The sequence below is a fragment of the Notolepis coatsorum genome (assembly GCF_963971535.1).
Source record: "Notolepis coatsorum genome assembly, chromosome: 5".
Lineage (NCBI taxonomy): Eukaryota > Metazoa > Chordata > Actinopteri > Aulopiformes > Paralepididae > Notolepis > Notolepis coatsorum.
In genome coordinates this window covers 138,237,929-138,257,836 of record NC_140169.1, presented here as the reverse complement: position 1 = coordinate 138,257,836, position 19,908 = coordinate 138,237,929, and the positions used below count along the sequence as shown (strand labels likewise).

The 19,908-nt window shown below is 45.5% G+C and overlaps 1 protein-coding gene across 1 annotated transcript in view; it reads right to left on the bottom strand.

Moving 5' to 3' along the window:
* syne1a (spectrin repeat containing, nuclear envelope 1a) overlaps positions 1-19,908 on the bottom strand; it is a gene marked incomplete at its 5' end in the record, with an annotated part of 228,874 nt that overhangs the window by 18,672 nt on the left and 190,294 nt on the right. Inside the window, 2 exon segments of the mRNA XM_084314285.1 lie at positions 11,314-11,457; positions 18,734-18,916. Coding sequence (XP_084170411.1) covers positions 11,314-11,457; positions 18,734-18,916 — 327 coding nt within the window.

Below are 19,908 nucleotides of genomic sequence, written 5' to 3'. Positions count from 1 at the left end.
AGAGAGAGAGAGAGAGAGAGGGAGATAGAGAGAGAGAGGGAGAGGACCACTGTGACAGAGAGAGAGGAACCACAGTGAGAGAGAGAGAGAGGAACCACAGTGAGAGAGAGAGAGAGAGAGAAAGAGAGAGAGGAACCACAGTGACAGAGAGAGAGAGAGAGAGAGAGAGATAGAGAGAGAGAGAGGAACCACAGTGAGAGAGAGAGAGAGAGGAACCACAGTGAGAGAGAGAGAGAGAGAGAGAGAGAGAGAGAGAGAGAGAGAGAGAGAGAGAGAGAGAGAGAGGAGAAGAGAGAGAGAGAGAGAGAGAGAGAGAGAGAGAGAAATAGAGAGAGAGAGCAACCACAGTGACAGAGAGAGAGGAACCACAGTGAGAGAGAGAGAGGAACCACAGTGAGAGAGAGAGAGAGAGAGAGAGAGAGAGAGAGAGAGAGAAAGAGAGAGAGAGGAACCACAGTGAGAGAGAGAGAGGAACACAGTGACAGAGAGGAGAGAGAGAAAGAGAGAGAGAGGAACCACAGTGACAGAGAGACAGACAGAGAGAGAGGAACCACAGTGAGAGAGAGAGAGAGAGAGAGAGAGAGAGAGAGGAGAGAGAGAGAGAGAGAGAGAGAGAGAGAGAGAGGAGAGAGAGAGAGAGAGAGAGAGAGAGAGAGAGAGAGAGAGAGAGAGAGAGAGAGAGAGAGAGAGAGAGAGAAAAGAGAGAGGAGAATAGAGAGAGAGAGAGAGAGAATAGAGAGAGAGAGAGGAACCACAGTGACAGAGAGAGAGGAACCACAGTGAGAGAGAGAGAGAGAACCACAGTGAGAGAGAGAGAGAGAGGAGAGAGAGAGAGAGAGAGAGAGAAAGAGAGAGAGGACCACAGTGAGAGAGAGAGAGAGAGAGAGGAACCACAGTGACAGAGAGACAGACAGAGAGAGAGGAACCCAGAGAGAGAGAGAGAGAGGAGAGAGAGGAGAGAGAGAGAGAGAGAGAGGGAGAGAGAGAGAGAGAGAGAGAGAGGAGAGAGAGAGAGAGAGAGAGAGAGAGACTGGCCCTAAACAGAGAGTACACAGAATACCTGAGCAGAAATACCTGAGCACTGTGACTGACCCAAAACTAAGAAGATCCTTGACTAAGGTACAGACTCAGCGAGCACAGCCTAGCCATCGAGAAAGGCCGCCATAAGGCAGACCTGGCTCCCAAGAGAAGACAGACTGTGCACCCACTGCACACAGATGAAGGTGGAAACGAGCTCCACTTCTTAACAACCTGCCCACTATACCAAGACATCAGAGACATATACTTCCCACAAATTGCAAACACCAAAGAGTCTTTGAAAACATGGAAAATAACTCAAAACTCCATACCTACTGGAGAAATACAACAATGTGCAAACACAGCAGCAAGATTTGTGAGCTGCTGTGACAAGAAAAGGACATCCAACGGATACTTGACAATTATAAACACTGAAAGGGGAATTAAACCAGTGAGCGTATTATCATTGGCTTCTATGACGAGAGGTATAAGCATAGGAACTCTGTACCTCTCTGTTGATGCTTTATTCACTGTTGATTTCATTATACCGTATGTTTTAATCCAATGTCTAAGGGACGTGCACAGCACACATATCCTGCAGTGGGCTATGACCAAACAGTTGATTCTTCGTTCTTTGTCAACTAATTATGTTTGTTTTGTATTGTCCCACTACAGTATTAGGTAATAGCATAGTGTTTATAATCATTGTTTGAAAATTATTTTCATACAGTGATTGGTGGTTCTGTATTTAGGCTAATCGGTTCGCATTTGCAATAGGGAATACACAAGTTTATATTATATATTATATCTTTTTTTGATACACTTTTTCTCCCCATTTTTCTATTTTTCTCCCATCCCAATTTTCGTATTATCCAATTCTTCCCTCCCCTGTCTCTCGAACGCTGTTAGGCCATGCCTCCCACTGGGTCGGCTGCAATGTGGACGAAGCCTTGCATCACTTTTCACCTGTACAGCGCGATCTCTCAGTGGCGAGGAGTAACGCGTGGGAGGCTCACGCTGCCCCGATACTTCCTGATTCTGCTGTACAGGCGCACCAACCAACCTGTAGGAGTCGCTGTCCACAACGTCATTTCCCCACCCACCGGCTTTCCCACCCCCTAATACTGCCAATTGTATTAGTATGAACGACCAGCCAAGCCGGAAGCAACGCAGAGCTCCTGCGTTAGTGGCGAGCGCCCTTGCCCACTGCGCCACTTAGCCGCCCTATTATATATTATATTTATAGTTTATAGAATTATAGAATTGCATATGGGAAAGTCTTTTTTTTTGCTGAAAATATATAAACAGAATACCACAACGATTTGAGAAGAAGTCAGCATAGTGTGAATTCTTCAGTGAATTCTACTTTGACAGAGAGAAAGGCACAAAGATGTAAATGGTAAATGGTGCATTTATATAGCACCTTTATCCAAAGTGCTTTATAATTTGTTCCTCACATTTTACCCATCCACTCACACATTCACACACCGACGGCCGAGGCAACCATGCAAGGTGCCAACCTGCTCATCGGGAGCAATTAGGGGTTAGATGTCTTGCTCAAGGACCCTTCGACACGCTGCCCGGGAGGAGCGGGAATGGAACCGGGAACCTCCGGATTACCAGACGACTGTTCTACCTCCCGAGCCACTGATGTGAACAGTCTGATGATAAAGAAGCGGCCATCTGTGCTGATAAAGAGCAGCTTGCTGTCATCCTGGTGGTTCCACGGTCACCTCTCCCCTCCCCTACCATCAGCACAGACATGATGATTACATCCTTGGTATCCGTTCTCCATGTGGCGTTATAGAGTGCTCGCCGATCGTACACACAGAATTACAGAGCACAGGAAATACAGTATTAGTGATTAGAGATTAAATCTCTCTCTTTCTTCCTCTCATTCTCTCTCACACCAAACTCTTTGATGTTGCAAGTGGAGGATGACCTGATTATAAAATTCATAAAGACATTAATGACTGGATATTAATTTCCCTAGATAACGCGCGCCGTACCTTTAGGGCAAATGCGGAAACAGAGAATAATGGAGCTTGGAGGACAGTGACGGAGGGAATTGACCCAATTGACCTATCTCAAACCCCGCCCTCTTTTCTTGATCCTCCAATCGCAACTGTTAAAAACGGTCTCAAAAACTGTTAAACGAAATCAATGTGTGCAAAACTGTTTACAAATATTGGGATATGTATGCGATAAAATAAAAATCAGCTAATTAGCCTGAGGGCGAGAATATTCATCAAGCTCCTAATTACCTACTTCTTAAGGCCTTTTCCTCAAACGCCTCAGACCTTGCATACAATCTAAGATCACCTTAGTTAACTTTAGCTCTTCTCTAAATTAAACACAGATGTTGTGATTGTTAGAATGTGTTTCAGTGATACTTCTACCTACTAGGAAATGATTTACTGAATAATATTACAACTGTAATCTGAATAATATCTGTAAATCCATCCCTTGAGGCTCCTCTTCTCTTAGATATGCTGTTTGCTGGGCGGCTGGGTGGCGCAGCGGACTAAGCGCTCGTCACCAACGTGAGAGACACTGGTATCGAATCCGGCTGTCAGCGTTGCCTCCGGCATGGCCGGCCGTCATACTGGCTCAATTGGCAGAGACAGCCAATGGGGTGGTATTCTGGTCGTTGTAAACAGCGACTCCTACAGGTCGGTCAGGGCGCCTGCATAGCGAGGGAGGGAGATGGTGAGGGTAGTGTGAGCCTCCCACACGTTACACCTCACCAATGAGAGTCCGCGCTGGCAGGTGAAAAGATGCTGCTGGCTGTCTCCTATGTCTCGGAGGAAGCATCTGATAGACTTCAGTGCTCCATAGACCGACCAGTGGGGGGCACATGCGAGCAACGGCCAGGAAGGGGAGGGGGGAATTGGCATAACGACTAAATTGGGATGGGAGAAAAACACAGAAAAACAGGAGGAGAAAAAGTGGATAAAAAAAAATATATATATGCTGTTTGCTCTTTCCACAAGTGAAACGAGGAACCTCCTTGCTCTGGATATTTGAGGCTCACAGGAGGGGAGATACTTTCATAACCTTACGAACACCGTAGTGCTCTGTGTTTGTTTGTGGGGCTGCTCTCAAACACAGGTTCAGGTCCACCTTTGGCACCGTGTTTAATCACCCTGCCAATCGTCAAGGTGCAGGGTGCAAACAAACTCCCCCTCGGACACCTTCCAAATCCTGGCCATGAACAGGAGAGGATGCCCCGTCAGGAGGACACACATGGTGTGTCATGGAGCTCCCCATCACCCTGGCTTTGACCTCCAAATCCCTGCATCTGGCTTTACTGTATCAACCTCTGCTGGTCTCCGGTTCCGGACATCGACCCGGCTCCCTGCGCAGCAGCGCCCCTAGTGTGCATTCATTCTCTTTTCCCGCGATAGCATCCGTTGTCGCGCGGATAAGAACATTGCGTCTAGAATAGTGTTGTCACAATACCAACATTTTAACTTTGATACTGATACCGTTGAAACACGGCCACTACGCAAAGCGTGCGCTCTCTCACACACACACGCTGCTCCCGGTCACACATCCACTCAACTCATAGAAAATACAGGATCAGGTTATTATTCTAAAAGTATCGATAGTAACAAAATGGAGTATTGGACCATTTTTAAAGGCTGGGTATCGCGACACTTTTCTAGTATCGGTGTGTCGTGCATTACCCTAGTCTAGAAAGGCGAAATGCACAATAGGCATTTAATGCACAATACTCAGAATCCTCTTTTAACCTTTTCACTACCACACTACCGAAGATTAACCTTTTCACTACCACACTACCGAAGATGAACCTTTTCACTACCACACTACCGAAGGTTCACCCTTTCACTACCACACTACAGACGGTTAACCCTTTCACTACCACGCTACAGACGGTTAACCCTTTCACCGCCACACTATCGAAGGTTAACCTTTTCACCACCACGCTACCGAATGTTAACCCTTTCACTACCACACTACCGAAGGTTAACCCTATAGTGTGGTAGTGAAAGGGTTAACCTTCGGTAGTGTGGTAGTGAAAGGGTTAAGGCTTTGTAATTTATGCATTATGTTGTCTCCACCCACCTGCACTGACTCGTGAGAGAACAGCTGTGCCGGGCAGCAGAGCGCTGTGTGAGCGACATACATACAGTACTGTTTCTGTTGTACAGTAGAGACCACAACACAAGCTCCAGTCCCTCCCAGGGACACAGTTGTAAATGTGTATCTTCAGCAGCAGGCTCCTCATCTAGTCTCGTACAATAGGCCTCTGTTGTTCACAACTCACTTCACACCAAGGCCAACAACAGTTTCACTCCCTTGCGGACATTTCTCAAGCATTAATCATTTCTTTAAGCGCAGCGAACAATGGAAGAAGGTCACTGTATATTATGGTTTGTAGCTCCGTCTAAGACTGTGGTGTGTGTGTGTGTGTGTGTGTGTGTGCATGTGTGTGAAAGAAGGTTAAAACATAAGAAACATAAAGAAACATAAGAAAGCATACTTTTTTTTTAAAGTCCATTAACCCTTTCACTGCCACACGACAGAAGGTTAGCCCTTTACTATCACACAACCGACGGCGATGCTCCATCATTAGCATCCGCGGAGCTAATGATGCTAATGATGGAGCATCGCCGTCGTCGGTTGTGTGATAGTAAAGGGCTAACCTTCTGTATTGTCACAGTGAAAGGGTTAACCGGCGTGTGTCGTGTGGCAGTGAAAGGGTTAAATGATAAATGGACTGCATTTATATTTATTTATTTATATAACAGCTTTTATCCAAAGCGCTTCACAACTCGCGCGCCTCACCTTCACCCACTCACTCAGGCACTCACACACCGACGGCAGGAGCGGTCCACGCGAGGTGCCGACCTGCTCAGTTAGGACGTTAGGCGTCTCGCTCGAGGACACTTCGACACGCTGCCCAGCCGGGAGGAGCCGTCGCCCCCCATTACACTGTCAGAGCGGCTGTCTCACACCACATCCGAGTGATGCTTTGGTTGGTGGTTACCAGGCAGGCATCAGACCCACGGCGGGTCCTGACGACGCGTGGCTCCTCGTATAGCAGCCGTCGCAGTGAGTCTGTAGTACCAATGTGGCCACTAGAGTGCTACTATCCAGAGCTACTGTACCGTCAGGTCTGTGACATTGTTCATCTTGAATATCTTTCCCTTCCTTTTAATCAGGGCTGTGGTTTGCGTCGATAGTCTTCATTGATGGTCTTAGAATAGAATAGAATAGAATAGAATAGAAATACTTTTATTATCCCGTGGGAAATTTGACACTGCAAATCGCTCAACATTTAAACATAATATACAGACAGAACAGGTCACGAATTAGAATAATACAACGAATCAAATCAAGTTGCCTAGGATAAGAGTAGAGTCAAATAGAATAAAATGGAATAAAATATACAGTAAAAATATACTGAGGTCCACGGTAGGTGTAGACCTACTAGTCTTAATTTCTAGCGTAGTAGGCCGTCCCTTTTGTCCGTGATTCCCCCCCCCCCCCCCCCAAGTTATTCTCTGCAGCAGATTGTTTTGCATGCCGAGCCAGCCCAGTCAGCAGGTTTGAAGAACTACTGTAACCCCATCCTCCCTCCCTGGAGAGGAAGCTGTAGTCCTCTCTCTTCTTCTGCCCACGGAGCCTTGGTCCAGGGAACAGACCTCTGGAATGAACGTGGGGTATAATAGACAAAACAAAACACAACCTTATCTAACCGCCGTGAACGTAGAAAGGGCCATGCGCTTTGAACACAGTTTGAACTAGCTGTAAGAGTTTACTGATAACCTTCAGAGGAACAACAAGGTCTTACAAGGTCTTATCTTGTTGTGCCTTTTAACCCTCTATGAGCCGAGGAGTGTTACCGTAGCTCCAGATCCTGAAGCAGAGGATGTTTTTTAAATTAATTTCTAGCGGCCGTCCGTTCTGAGCACAATGCATCTAATCTAGGAGCGTCAGCTGTAAATGGCAAGTGGTCGACACTGTAAAGCCACCGATTCTAATGTCTACATCCCATCCTTAAAGGCGTCACCTCCATCAGTGCATAAGGGTTGTCCTTCCCGTGGGCGTCTCCTCCTATATATCGCCCTGCTTGCGTCGTCAGTGGGGCAACAGTGGCTCAGGAGGTAGAGCGGTCGTCTGGTAATCGGAAGGTTCCCGGTTCGATTCCCCGCTCCTCCCGGGCAGCGTGTCGAAGACACTAAACCCCTAACTGCTCCCGATGAGCAGGTTGGCACCTTGCATGGTTGCCCCTGCCGTCGGTGTGTGAATGTGTGAGTGAAATTGTAAAGCGCTTTGGATAAAAGAGCTATATAAATGCACCATTTACCATTCTTTATTTACATTTTATTTTTAATTAATTTATTGTATTCATGGAGTGCATGTATCCAGCTACCATTTGTAGTCAATGTCATGAGGCATCGTGGCCACTAATGTGTCCTGTTCCTTGAGCTTGGGAGCGTGACTCCTCTCTGAACGGTATAGAGGCTGGTTTTGTTGGGTCTTCATATCTTGCGCCATTTTTCATTCCTAATCCTCATGTAGCCACCATATTTAATCTTTCTGTGTCCACACTGCAGATCCATAATATGGATCGGCAGTGTGGACACGGAAAGATTAAATATGGTGGCTAGTGGCTACATAAGGAGTTGGAATGAAAAATGGCTACGAGATACGAAGACCCAGCAATTATTGTCGTCTATCCGACTCATGGGAAATCTATCCGCTGACTGTGAGATTATCACTCTTCCTCTGGTGGCAGCTTTCTCCTCTTCTCCTGGGTTTGCTGTTGTACTTCCCAGATTTCGCCCCACGTGACGGTTAAAAATGGGAAGCTCCTTTCTCTGGAGTTCTGGTGGATATCACATGGGGAGGAGATGGTTCTCTAACTGACCTGAGGGATGCCTCAGCAGACCGACAGTATGGAAAATCACATGCTGGGATGGTCCAGTTGGTGTTCGTCATTTTGATTTTATTTTATTTTATTAGGGATCCCCATTAGCTGGTGCGATAGCAACCAGCTAGTCTTCCTGGGGTCCACACACAAAAAAACACACAAAAACAATCACTATTGCAAAAAACAAAATTATTAAAAGTCAGTACACACAATGCATAATGAACCTACTGTAACAATTAATATAGTTAAAATTACATTAGTGTAAAACAAAAACAAAAAATTACTTTACAGTGTTAAAAACAATTTAAAAACAATTTAAGATTCTTTTTAAAAGTGAATCTACTGTAAATGCAGCAGAGGTTCCAAGGCAGGCCATTCCACAGAGTTAATGCTCTAAAAATAAAAGATCTCCCCAGAGCGCTGGTTCTAGGACCTGGCAATTCAAGCTGTCATGTTGGGCCACATGGTAAGGGGAAGTGTTCAGAAATCATTTAGTGAGAAATCCCACCTGATTTGAGCCTTTTATCATTAAGCTGAACTTTGACAGTGTACAGTAAAGATGCGTCATCATCATTAGATGCTATGCATATTAATTCCTGTTTTGTCTCGTCGTCACCCCATTCTGGATATTTCAGGAAATGACTTATCATGATAGCTGTGAAACTGCTCACTACACTATTTGCATGATTTGACGACCGAAATAGGAAGTGCTCTTGCCCTTGCTAAACCACACAAACCAATCATTCCAACTCACACGGTCTCGTTCAGACAGACGCAACCCACGCTGCTCCTCTGATATCCCATCCGCTCTACCATTGAGTGAGACTTTCTCTCCCCTCAGACATGACCACTTCCACTCTCCTCTCAGCCCTCTCAACCTCCCTCCACACGCTCTGTGCTCTCACCAAGAAGCCTGCCCGCCGCTCCCCACGCCTATATATATATATATTTTTTTTTTTTATATACTTTTTTTTAAATGTGTGAATTGATTTGTAATCAGTAGAGATCAGCAGCACACCAGACATCCTCCCATTCCTGACTCTGTAACCATCAACTCCTCCCTCAACTACAGTACAGAGTGGTTCCCACCTCTATAAAACAAGCGAGAGTTTCATTCACCATTCATTAAAAAACACAACCCTGAGCTCTCTCTAAATCACTTGAGCGTGCCGTATCCAACCAGCTCTCTGATGAGCTATTACAGAACAACCTGCTGGACCCGAATCAGTCAGGCTTGTGGCACCAGTCACAGAGGCTCTTCACTCAGCAAGAGAGCGAAAGGCCTCTTCTCTTGTCCCGATTCTCCTGGACCCTGTCAGCAGCCTTCGACACAGTCAACCATCAAAGATCCTGCTCATCACATCCCTTACCTTGACCTTTCAATCACCGCAGAGAACGTAGCCATGGTAGGTGTAGGTGTGGTCCTTGATGACCGGCTGAACTTCTCTGCTCACATCACCTCAACAACCAGATCCTACAGATTCTTCCCGAGCAACATGAGAAGGATCTGCTGCTTCCTGTCAAAAAGAAGCCACTCAACTCCTCCTGCAATGCACTGCTAGCTGGTTTACCAGGTGCTTCAACTCATACCTGCCTGATCTCCAACCTACCAAAGTCAGCCCACGTTAGCCCACTTCTCAAAGAGCTGCACTGCCTTCCCATTGTCGTACGAATCCGCTTCAAGGTTCTTGACCTGGCATTCCTTGCAACAAAGGACTACACACCTTCAAGACCCATACACTCTGCATCTTCTAACTAAAGAACTAGAGAGACTAAGGCTCAGCTTCTTTCCCCCGGCCATCAGAACATTGAACACTGATCTCTCCACACACAAGCACACATGAACACACACAACATATATTCTGCACTCGCTCACACACAAACGCACCACAGGTCACTTTAAACACATAAGAAAAGGACACTTTAAGGAAGGGAAAAAAAGAAGGTCACTTTAACACTTTTATTGCCCAACCCGGGTTTTCTCGGGTTTACCCCCTGCGGGTTGAATGCCCACTCACGAGAATTCTTGTATTTTCTCTCTTTTTTTTTTATTAGCGATCTGAAATCATATTTCATCAACCAAGTCTACCGTTGGAAAATCACCCACTCCAGGCGCTCAGATGTGAAAAAAGCGCCCCCTATCGTCACCCTTTTGGATTGAACTCAATGAAAATGAATGAGAAAAAAAAAACCGGAATCCACGTTTTACGTTTTTGAACTCATGCAACCGCCGTCGACCAGTTTCACTCTGGAGTTTCAGAGCAGCGGGGATTATGTGTTTTTACACTATACTCGGTGGATCAATAAAAAGATCGATTTTTTCGAATGGCGATCAGGAATTGGAATAATCCATTTGGATACCATCTGATATCAGGTAAGGAATCTATGTTACCAGTATTAGGATAATCAGACTCGTTTTCACAGAGATATAAGCTTTTATGTGATTATGTGATATTGCTGTTTGGCTGTGCGAGCGGTCAGTAACTAGGAGAATCGATTTTCAACTCGCGGCACGAGCGTGCATGCGCACACATATACTATCGATAATCTAGCGTTTATTTGAAAACGATTCATAAATAGGCCGAACAATGACAACGTTCTAGAATATTCCAGTAAAAGGCGATTATCATGGAATGTGTTATTTTTTCCGTGAAAACATAGATTAGGCGATATTAACATTGAAGTGGCCCTGGGCATTCAAGGAGGTAAAAAGGAATTAAGCTTGGGCAATCAAAGTGTTAAGGAAAGAACTTGTTGTGATTATTGTATAGTATAGTTAGTATTAGCAAGTATAGCATAGGGACATAGAGTAAAACTGTATATTGTGTAGTAGTGTACATAGGACCCAGTGCCTGCATGTGAATATGTGCACAGTGTTAATCATTGCAGTGTGTGTGTGTGTGTGTGTGTGTGTGTGTGTGTGTGTGTGTGTGTGTGTGTGTGTGTGTGTGTGTGTGAATGTGTGCACAGTGTTAATAATTGTTAAACAGTGTGTGTATTAACGTGTACAAGGCCAACCATTTCACTGATAGCAGCAAACACTTCTCAAGCATTAATCAAGTGCAGCATACAATAGAAGAATGTCACTATATTATGGTTTGTAGCTCTGACTAAGTCTGTGGTGTGTGTGTGCGTGTGTGCGTGTGTGTGTGTGTGTGTGTGTGTGTGTGTGTGTGTGTATGTGTGTGGTATGTGTGTATGTATGTGTGTGATGTGTGTGTGTGTGTGTGTGTGTGTGTGTGTGTGTGTGTGTGTGTGTGTGTGTGTGTATGTGTGTGTGTGGTGTGTGTGTGTGCGTGTGTGTGTGTGTGTGTGTGTGTGTGTGTGTGTGTGTGTGTGTGTGTGTGTGTGTGTGTGTGTGTGTGTGTGTGTGTGCGTGCGTCCCCCCTGACCTCGTGGTGGTGGATCTGGGCCTGCAGCTCCTGTATGTTGCTGGTGGACACCGGTCGGTCCTGGATGATGCGGTGAGCCTCCTCTATCATCCTCTGGAGGTTCCTCACCTCCACCTCGTACTGGTCGTACTGCACCACCGCCTCCTGCCACACACAACACGTTCTGTTCAGGAAGTCCATACAGTGGACCTCGGCTCTGCTGCAGGAGACTTGCTTTGTACTCAGTGCCCAGGAAACGGCATTAAAAACAATGTTTAGCTTTTGTGATTTGAAGAATTTTATTGAATATCTCAGACATGGAAGCATATGAAGTTTTCAGACCTAATTGATGGTAAGTGAACAAGTTGAGCAGTTGAGTAGTGTATTATCTAAAGATGGTACGTTAGAGTGTTGTGTTTATTCACAGTTATAGGCAGTAGAGATTGAGTACTTTATTATCTAAATATGGTACGTTAGAGTGTTGTGTTCATTCACAGTTAAAGACAGTAGAGGCAGAGTACTTTCTTGTGACATAATAACATTCACACTCCAAGTGATTTGGATTGATTTCACAATAACAAATACACGAACAGTCCAAACATATTCTAAAACGGAATTATATGGTTCTTCGTCTGAAAAGTTGAATTGTTTCTGAATGAAACAGGCTGGTTTTGGGGGCGGGACATGACTTGGACGTCGACCAATGTTAACAGCGAAATGGAGAGCGACAGCGATGTTAGCCTCCACTTCATCGCTGTGGACCAATGGGACGAAAAATCTGACATGATCAAAGGAGGGAATATAATTTGTATGTATGCCCCCTGAGTGGGTCACCACTATCCAGGAATAAAGAAGAATGGACATTGGATATAAAATGGCAAGAGATCGCAAGTTTTGTAAATCTTTTGGCATGCACTGGTACATGCACAATATATCCAGGTCCATGAGGTACCAGTAACAAGAGGAGAAAAGTAGATTTTCATTGTAAGCGCACTTTAATAACAATTAATCTATTGGCTTGAGTCTGACATAGGGCTGACCCCTATTAATCGATTAGTCGACTAATCGGTCGAAAGGAGCCGTAGTCGACTGGCCAACCTCTTAGTCGAATATAATAAAAAAATATATATATAATATAATATGAAATTATTATTATTTTTTATAATTTTTTTATCATTCTTTCCAAAAGAAAAGAGGCCTAGAAGCGTGGCTAACGCTAATGGCATGCATACCAGAGGCTAACTGCCTACGAAAACAGGCACAGAGGCACTGAAAGAGGATTTCACCCATCTAATGAACACACTAGACTAGACAAATATCAAGATGTATCCATCAGTGGACCAATTGCATGCTTTTGCAGAGGACAAGAAGCCTTCAGTCGACTCCTTCAGACATTAAGCACCCCCCACAGCCCAAATGGAACGATACATTTTTTTTTAAATAATTTTCTTTTTTAAATATTATACTTTTTTTTGTCTACCAATAGTCGACTAACGGCAAATTTTGGCCAATCCTAGTCGACCATCCAAATCCTTAGTCGGGGACAGCCCTAGTCTGACACCAGTGTCCCGTTCCCACTTAACGGGATCGTTTTGACTCTGCCCTGAACCTGGCTGATTGTGTTACTACAGTAGACGGCTATGATGCCTTGGCTACTAGCTGACGCCAGGTCATCTGCTTCCTGGCCCAGAGACTAATCCATGCAAAAAGCAGCTTAACAACAAAACCAGCCCTCAACCCCTCGATAAGAGGATACCCCTGCTGGGACGGGCCCGGGGGGGGGGCATGCCAAGCCGCTGACATTCCTGAAGAGTCCTCTAGGGCTGAGGTTAGACTAGTGTATTCCTGGCGTTTTTTTATACGTTTTTGACGACGTATCATGTCCTATCTACACAGAAACGCGTTTTTTGGCGTTTTTTTGTGGATACGGCTGAAACGCAAAATTGTGTTTGCGTTTGGAGATACGCAAAAAAAACGAGTCGACAACAGCGTGTAGTCAGCACGCTAGCCGTTGTTGCGAAAACGCCCATGCGCAGTAGATACCATCTGCGTGCCCTTCCGGTGACAACAGTGTGTGTGTTTGGGACAGAGCTCCGTGTCCCAAATAGCTTCAGCTACCATGTGTTGTCAAGTTATTGTTATAAGGACCCCAGTCCAAGCTACAACAGTCTGCATTCCCTTAACAATTGTTTGTATTGAGCCGTATTGTATTGTACCCATATGCAATATGTTAAATAAAGTTTACATCCATTCATTCTGCTAGCATTACCGATTGGTTGGCTAACATGAGCTAGCGTTAGCTATCAGACCCTGTTAGCTCAAAGCTCCTCTTTCAACTTAACAAGCATTAAACAAAATGGCCCAGTCATCTATTCACCTTTGTTTAATACACACAGCGTTGTCTCTAATGTTATCTAACTACTGATAGCTCGCGATATCATCAGTTTCGTGCTGGCTAAGTAGCGTGAGCTAACGTTAGCTTCTAGCCACAATGCTATAGTTATAATGGCATACTCCATTGACGTTAGCATGCAGCTAACAATGCTACCGATCGTTTTTAGACTAAACTATCTGCTCTTGGTGGTCACTTGTGTTGATGTTAGTTTTGTTTCATCAACAAATGACAGGCAGAACACACAGTGAATGTATCCGTTTTGTTTATTGCACTTTTATTAGGCTTTGCTGAAAAAAGAATTGCTGCATTGAGTGAGCAAGCAAGATGGTGGCGCGGCATAGGCGCCTGCCTTATTGACATTTCTTTGCTGGAGCTTCCACCAGGAAGTGTATTGGCACATTCGTTCTGATTGGTTGAAATTGCCTTCATGTTTGCCACCTACTGCCACCTACTGCTTTGGCAGTGTACTACATCAGTGTGCTTGGCTGACAAAAACGAGAAAAAAAACGAAAGTGTGACTCAGGCGCACGACGTCGCGGCGATACGCATAAGAAAACAATACGAAGATGATACGAAAGGTGTAACCTCTGCCTTAACTCACTGTGCAACAAATGACACTCCATACAGCTCATCAACTGTCTGTGTGGCTCAACTGTCCGGTATTGAATTGCACCAAAACGTTGGCAGTCAGATGCATCGCTCTATGCCAGCGGTTCTCAAACTACGAGTCGTGACCCAAAGTGGGGTCGTGGGTAAATATATATGCCTAGTTTTATAAATGTGTATTGATAACATAGTGCTGTAATACATTTCTAATAAATATGCATGATCAAGTACAACAACGTGTGCTTTTATGTTGATATTCCACGTTGAAATTACGTGATACATTAAGCGTGGGGTCGCCAAAAGAAATCCTAAATAAAATGGGGTCGTGGTATAAAAAAAGTTGGAGAACCCCTGCTCTATACATTAACAGAGCAACTGGGTTGAGCATATGTTGAGCAACTATTTAAAAACAATGCACACATTCCACAGCCGATCAACACAGGCTTCTTAGCCCTTCCCTACGTGACAGCTGATCGACTTGGACATCCCATCGAGTATTCTCTAGCGCTTCTTTTACTGTGTGTGAAGTTTTGCCAACAGCATAAGGTGCTGCCACGCCCGACGCCAACATGGTTCACAGTCACACGCAGATCATCCGTGGCTGCCAGTGAAGCATTCTAGCCTTTTAATACACTCCGCTGCTTGGACGAAGATTGCTGTACTATAGATGAGAACAATTTTCATTGCACTGCACTATTGCACTATATTGCATGAATCTATCATAATCAATAAGAAATCTATTATAATCTTTCTATTTAAAACTAATTTTCATTCATATAAATTCTCTGCTTATTTTCTATAATTATGCCAATTTTATGCATATTTTATGCCTATGTCTATTTTGTCTTCATCACTGCTGTGAAGCACTTTTGGCTTACTGTATTAAAGGTGCTATACAAATACGTTTATTATAAGTATTATTGTTAAATAAATTGTGAAGCAGTTGAACCCTTGAATATGAGGATTTTGTACTTGATATGTCCATTGTCTTGTGTGTTAAATTCAACGGCCAAAAGAGTTCAAAAGTAGAGGTTGTATTGCACCATGTAACCTAAATTTTTTTTTTTTTTTTACTGTTATTTACCCAGGGTAGGTTCTCTGAGCATGAATGCTCTTTTTCAGCAACGACCTGCTTCACAGTCACAGTTCCATTCACACCTGGGAGCTGCCCGGTACAACCACAGTCTGACACTGTTGACCACTAGGAGCTGCCCAGTACAACCACAGTCTGACACTGTTGACCACTAGGAGCTGCCCAGTACAACCACAGTCTGACACTGTTGACCACTAGGAGCTGCCCAGTACAACCACAGTCTGACACTGTTGACCACTAGGAGCTGCCCAGTACAACCACAGTCTGACACTGTTGACCACTAGGAGCTGCCCAGTAACAACCACAGTCTGACACTGTTGACCACTAGGAGCTGCCCAGTACAACCACAGTCTGACACTGTTGACCACTAGGAGCTGCCCAGTACAACCACAGTCTGACACTGTTGACCACTAGGAGCTGCCCAGTACAACCACAGTCTGACACTGTTGACCACTAGGAGCTGCCCAGTACAACCACAGTCTGACACTGTTGACCACTAGGAGCTGCCCAGTAACAACCACAGTCTGACACTGTTGACCACTAGGAGCTGCCCAGTACAACCACAGTCTGACACTGTTGACCACTAGGAGCTGCCCAGTACAACCACAGTCTGACACTGTTGACCACTAGGAGCTGCCCAGTAACAACCACAGTCTGACACTGTTGACCACTAGGAGCTTCCCAGTACAACCACAGTCTGACACTGTTGACCACTAGGAGCTTCCCAGTACAACCACAGTCTGACACTGTTGACCACTAGGAGCTGCCCAGTACAACCACAGTCTGACACTGTTGACCACTAGGAGCTGCCCAGTACAACCACAGTCTGACACTGTTGACCACTAGGAGCTGCCCAGTACAACAACAGTCTGACACTGTTGACCACTAGGAGCTGCCCAGTACAACCACAATCTGACACTGTTGACCACTAGGAGCTGCCCAGTAACAACCACAGTCTGACACTGTTGACCACTAGGAGCTGCCCAGTACAACCACAGTCTGACACTGTTGACCACTAGGAGCTTCCCAGTACAACCACAGTCTGACACTGTTGACCACTAGGAGCTGCCCAGTAACAACCACAGTCTGACACTGTTGACCACTAGGAGCTGCCCAGTACAACCACAGTCTGACACTGTTGACCACTAGGAGCTGCCCAGTACAACCACAGTCTGACACTGTTGACCACTAGGAGCTGCCCAGTAACAACCACAGTCTGACACTGTTGACCACTAGGAGCTGCCCAGTACAACCACAGTATGACACTGTTGACCACTAGGAGCTGCCCAGTACAACCACAGTCTGACACTGTTGACCACTAGGAGCTGCCCAGTACAACCACAGTCTGACACTGTTGACCACTAGGAGCTGCCCAGTACAACCACAGTCTAACACTGTTGACTACTATAGGAGCTGCCCAGTAACAACCACAGTCTGACACTGTTGACCACTAGGAGCTGCCCAGTACAACCACAGTCTGACACTGTTGACCACTAGGAGCTGCCCAGTAACAACCACAGTCTGACACTGTTGACCACTAGGAGCTGCCCAGTAACAACCACAGTCTGACACTGTTGACCACTAGGAGCTTCCCAGTACAACCACAGTCTGACACTGTTGACCACTAGGAGCTGCCCAGTAACAACCACAGTCTGACACTGTTGGCCACTGAATAACTTGGAGAAGTTGGGGGTTAAGTGCCTTGCTCAAGGGCACTTCAGCGATTGGTATAGAGGGACGGGGGGGGGGGGAGTTATTCATTCACTTTACCCACCTGGATTTTTCCTGCCAGTCCGGGGGGTCGAACCGATAACCTTCCGGTCACAACTCCGCTCTAACCTTTAGGCTCCCGCTCTGTGGCGGACTTACTGTAGGCATGGGCAACATGGGCAGCTGCCCAGGGCGGCATCTTGCTGAGGGGGGCATGAGGCATGAGCCTGGAGGCTCACAGGACTTAAGAGCCTCCCCCTCTGTGGACACTTTCAAGGGGCAGCTGAAAACCCACTTGTTCAGGTTGGCATTTGGCCATGTATACATACTTGAAATGTCGATTTAGTTTTCCTGAATTTGTCCTTGACTGTCTTTATGTTTTATGTTCTCGTAATGTTTTCATGAATTGCCCTGTTTTTTGTGTGTTTTTTTTCTTAATTTCTTTTCTTGTGAAGCACTCTGCATTCGTGCTGGGAAAGGTGCTATAGAAATAAAGTTTTACTTACTTACTTATTTTTCCTGAATGGTGACATTTGCACGTCAGGTCAATTAACACTTTAATCGCCGTTGACGCTGAAACACATCTTTCCCCGCCATGCTCATTCTGCCGAAGACGCTGGACAGCGTCTTTGATATCAATATTTCAAAAATCTGTTTCTCCCCCGGAGACATGAGATGTACTGGTGAGCCCCTCTCAACTCTCTAACGGTTCAAGAGCGCCATCTGGTGGCCGATCGGCGGATCGCCCAGGGAAGAAACAGGAAGTGGAAGCTGGTGCTCATTTCAATTCGGTCCGATCACTCGCTAATAGTCCCAGGACTCGAGCTGATCACAACGGATAGTGATCCGTTACCAATAACTCGATAAACAACATGATTTGGACGTATATACTATTATACAACCTGGAAATGGATCGGATATTTCGACATCCCATAATAGAAAAAAATCTGTTCCACGCTCATCTCCCAACGGCGAGAGGAAGCTACGGTGAGTTTCAACGTTATTTTTTAATGTCTTCGATACTAACTGCTCTGATGATCATATCACCCACACTAGGTGAATCATCTAACGTTGGCCACGGAATTATAAACGATCCCCCCCCCATCCGGTCAACATCAGATCATACGTAGTAACTCCTAGAACCACGTCCAGTTGACATTTTTTATCTCGCACAGATTCCTACCAAACTGTATTTGATCATCAATATAATGCATTTAGGGCTATACATCAAGTTCTGGAGAAAGCTGCAGAAAACGATAAAAACATACTTTAGACCGTATTTTAGTATGAATATGTGAATGAAAAAGTATAACGTTGCTACACCCTGAACAATAGATATAGGACGTTGAATGGGCCATAGTAATGTCAATTGAGCAATACAATTTAAAAAGTTATAGCCCTGCAAAGAAGGGGAACTTCTCCATGTTAAATAGGGCTGGCGAGGGATGGTAAATTATGAATTTAACCCTGGCGATCAAAGTGTTAACCTTGTCGGAGTGGGCGCCCTGTTTGTGACTGAGAGCTGGGCAGGCAACTGCCTGGGAAGGTCCCACTCCCATTGTTGCATTTCCTTTCTGGTTTGTTTACAGGATTTACTTGTTGGTGGATGAAAGCAATGTGAGAAGAGCGCCCCCTACCTGCAGGATGTTACACTGCTGGATGGTGGTGTGTTGCAGCTGGCTGGCCTCTTGCTGCAGGCTCTGTGCCGTGCGGCAGATGGGCAGACTGGCCACTACCTCCTCCGGCAGCCGGAGGGCGCTCTGACACTGCTGCACCGCCGCCACCTGCTGCTTGAAGCGCTCCATCTCCACCAGCAGACGCTGAGAGAGGACAGACAATAAACAATCATGTCGATATTTTAAAATCAATATATTTCAAATGTGCACTTTTATTTTGAAGTATCTGTATGTCCCAGAGTACAAACACTTCAGTAATGATTTCCATATAGAGTCACAGGCTCACAGGCAGAACAGCAGGCAGTCATCCCGTCTCCTCCACCCTCCACTTTACCACACCTCCCATGGCAGGTTTTCTTTCAAATACAAGGCAGTGATTCATTGGAATGACTATCAAAGTAATGCTATAATATGTTCTTCTCTAAATGTTTACAAAAACAGTCTCTGTCAGGGGCGGTTAGGTGGTCGAGCGGAGATTGCGTTCGTCACCAGCCCCGGAGCTGTGAGCTTGGTTCGCCTGTTCGAATCCAGCTCACAGCTCCGGGGTTGTCACCAGCTTGGCTGGCCGTCTGCACTGATACAATTGGCTGTATCAGAGGGTGGGAGAAGCTGGCAGGGTGGGTCCGGGTCGTTGTAAACAGCGACTCCTACAGTTCGGTCGGGGCGCCTGCTAAGCGCGGATTGGACGTGAGGGGGATAGTGTGGTCCTCCCACACGCTACGCCCTCTCAATGAGAATCCGTGCTGCCAGGTGAAAAGAAGCGGTGATTGGCTGGACGTGTGTCGGAGGAAGCACGTGGTAGCCTCCACTCTCCCAAAATGATCTGACTGTGGGGGGTAAAGCGCAGCGACCAGGAAGGGACTGGGAATTGGCATACGACTAACATTGGGATGGGAGAAAATCAGAGGAAAATGGAGGGGGAAAAAGACCAAAAAAAAAAGAAAAAAAAAAACAGTCTCTGTAAGTTCATAATTGACCAAGATCGATCGTAGATAGAAATCGTATTTTTTTTTTTAAATCTACGTTCGATGAGTATTTCTGTCTTCAATATGAACTCATAGAAAGCTGACATAATGTTGTTGTTTTGTGTTTCATGTATGTTCTGTTTCAAGTGGAGGCCTCGCATACAGTAGGCC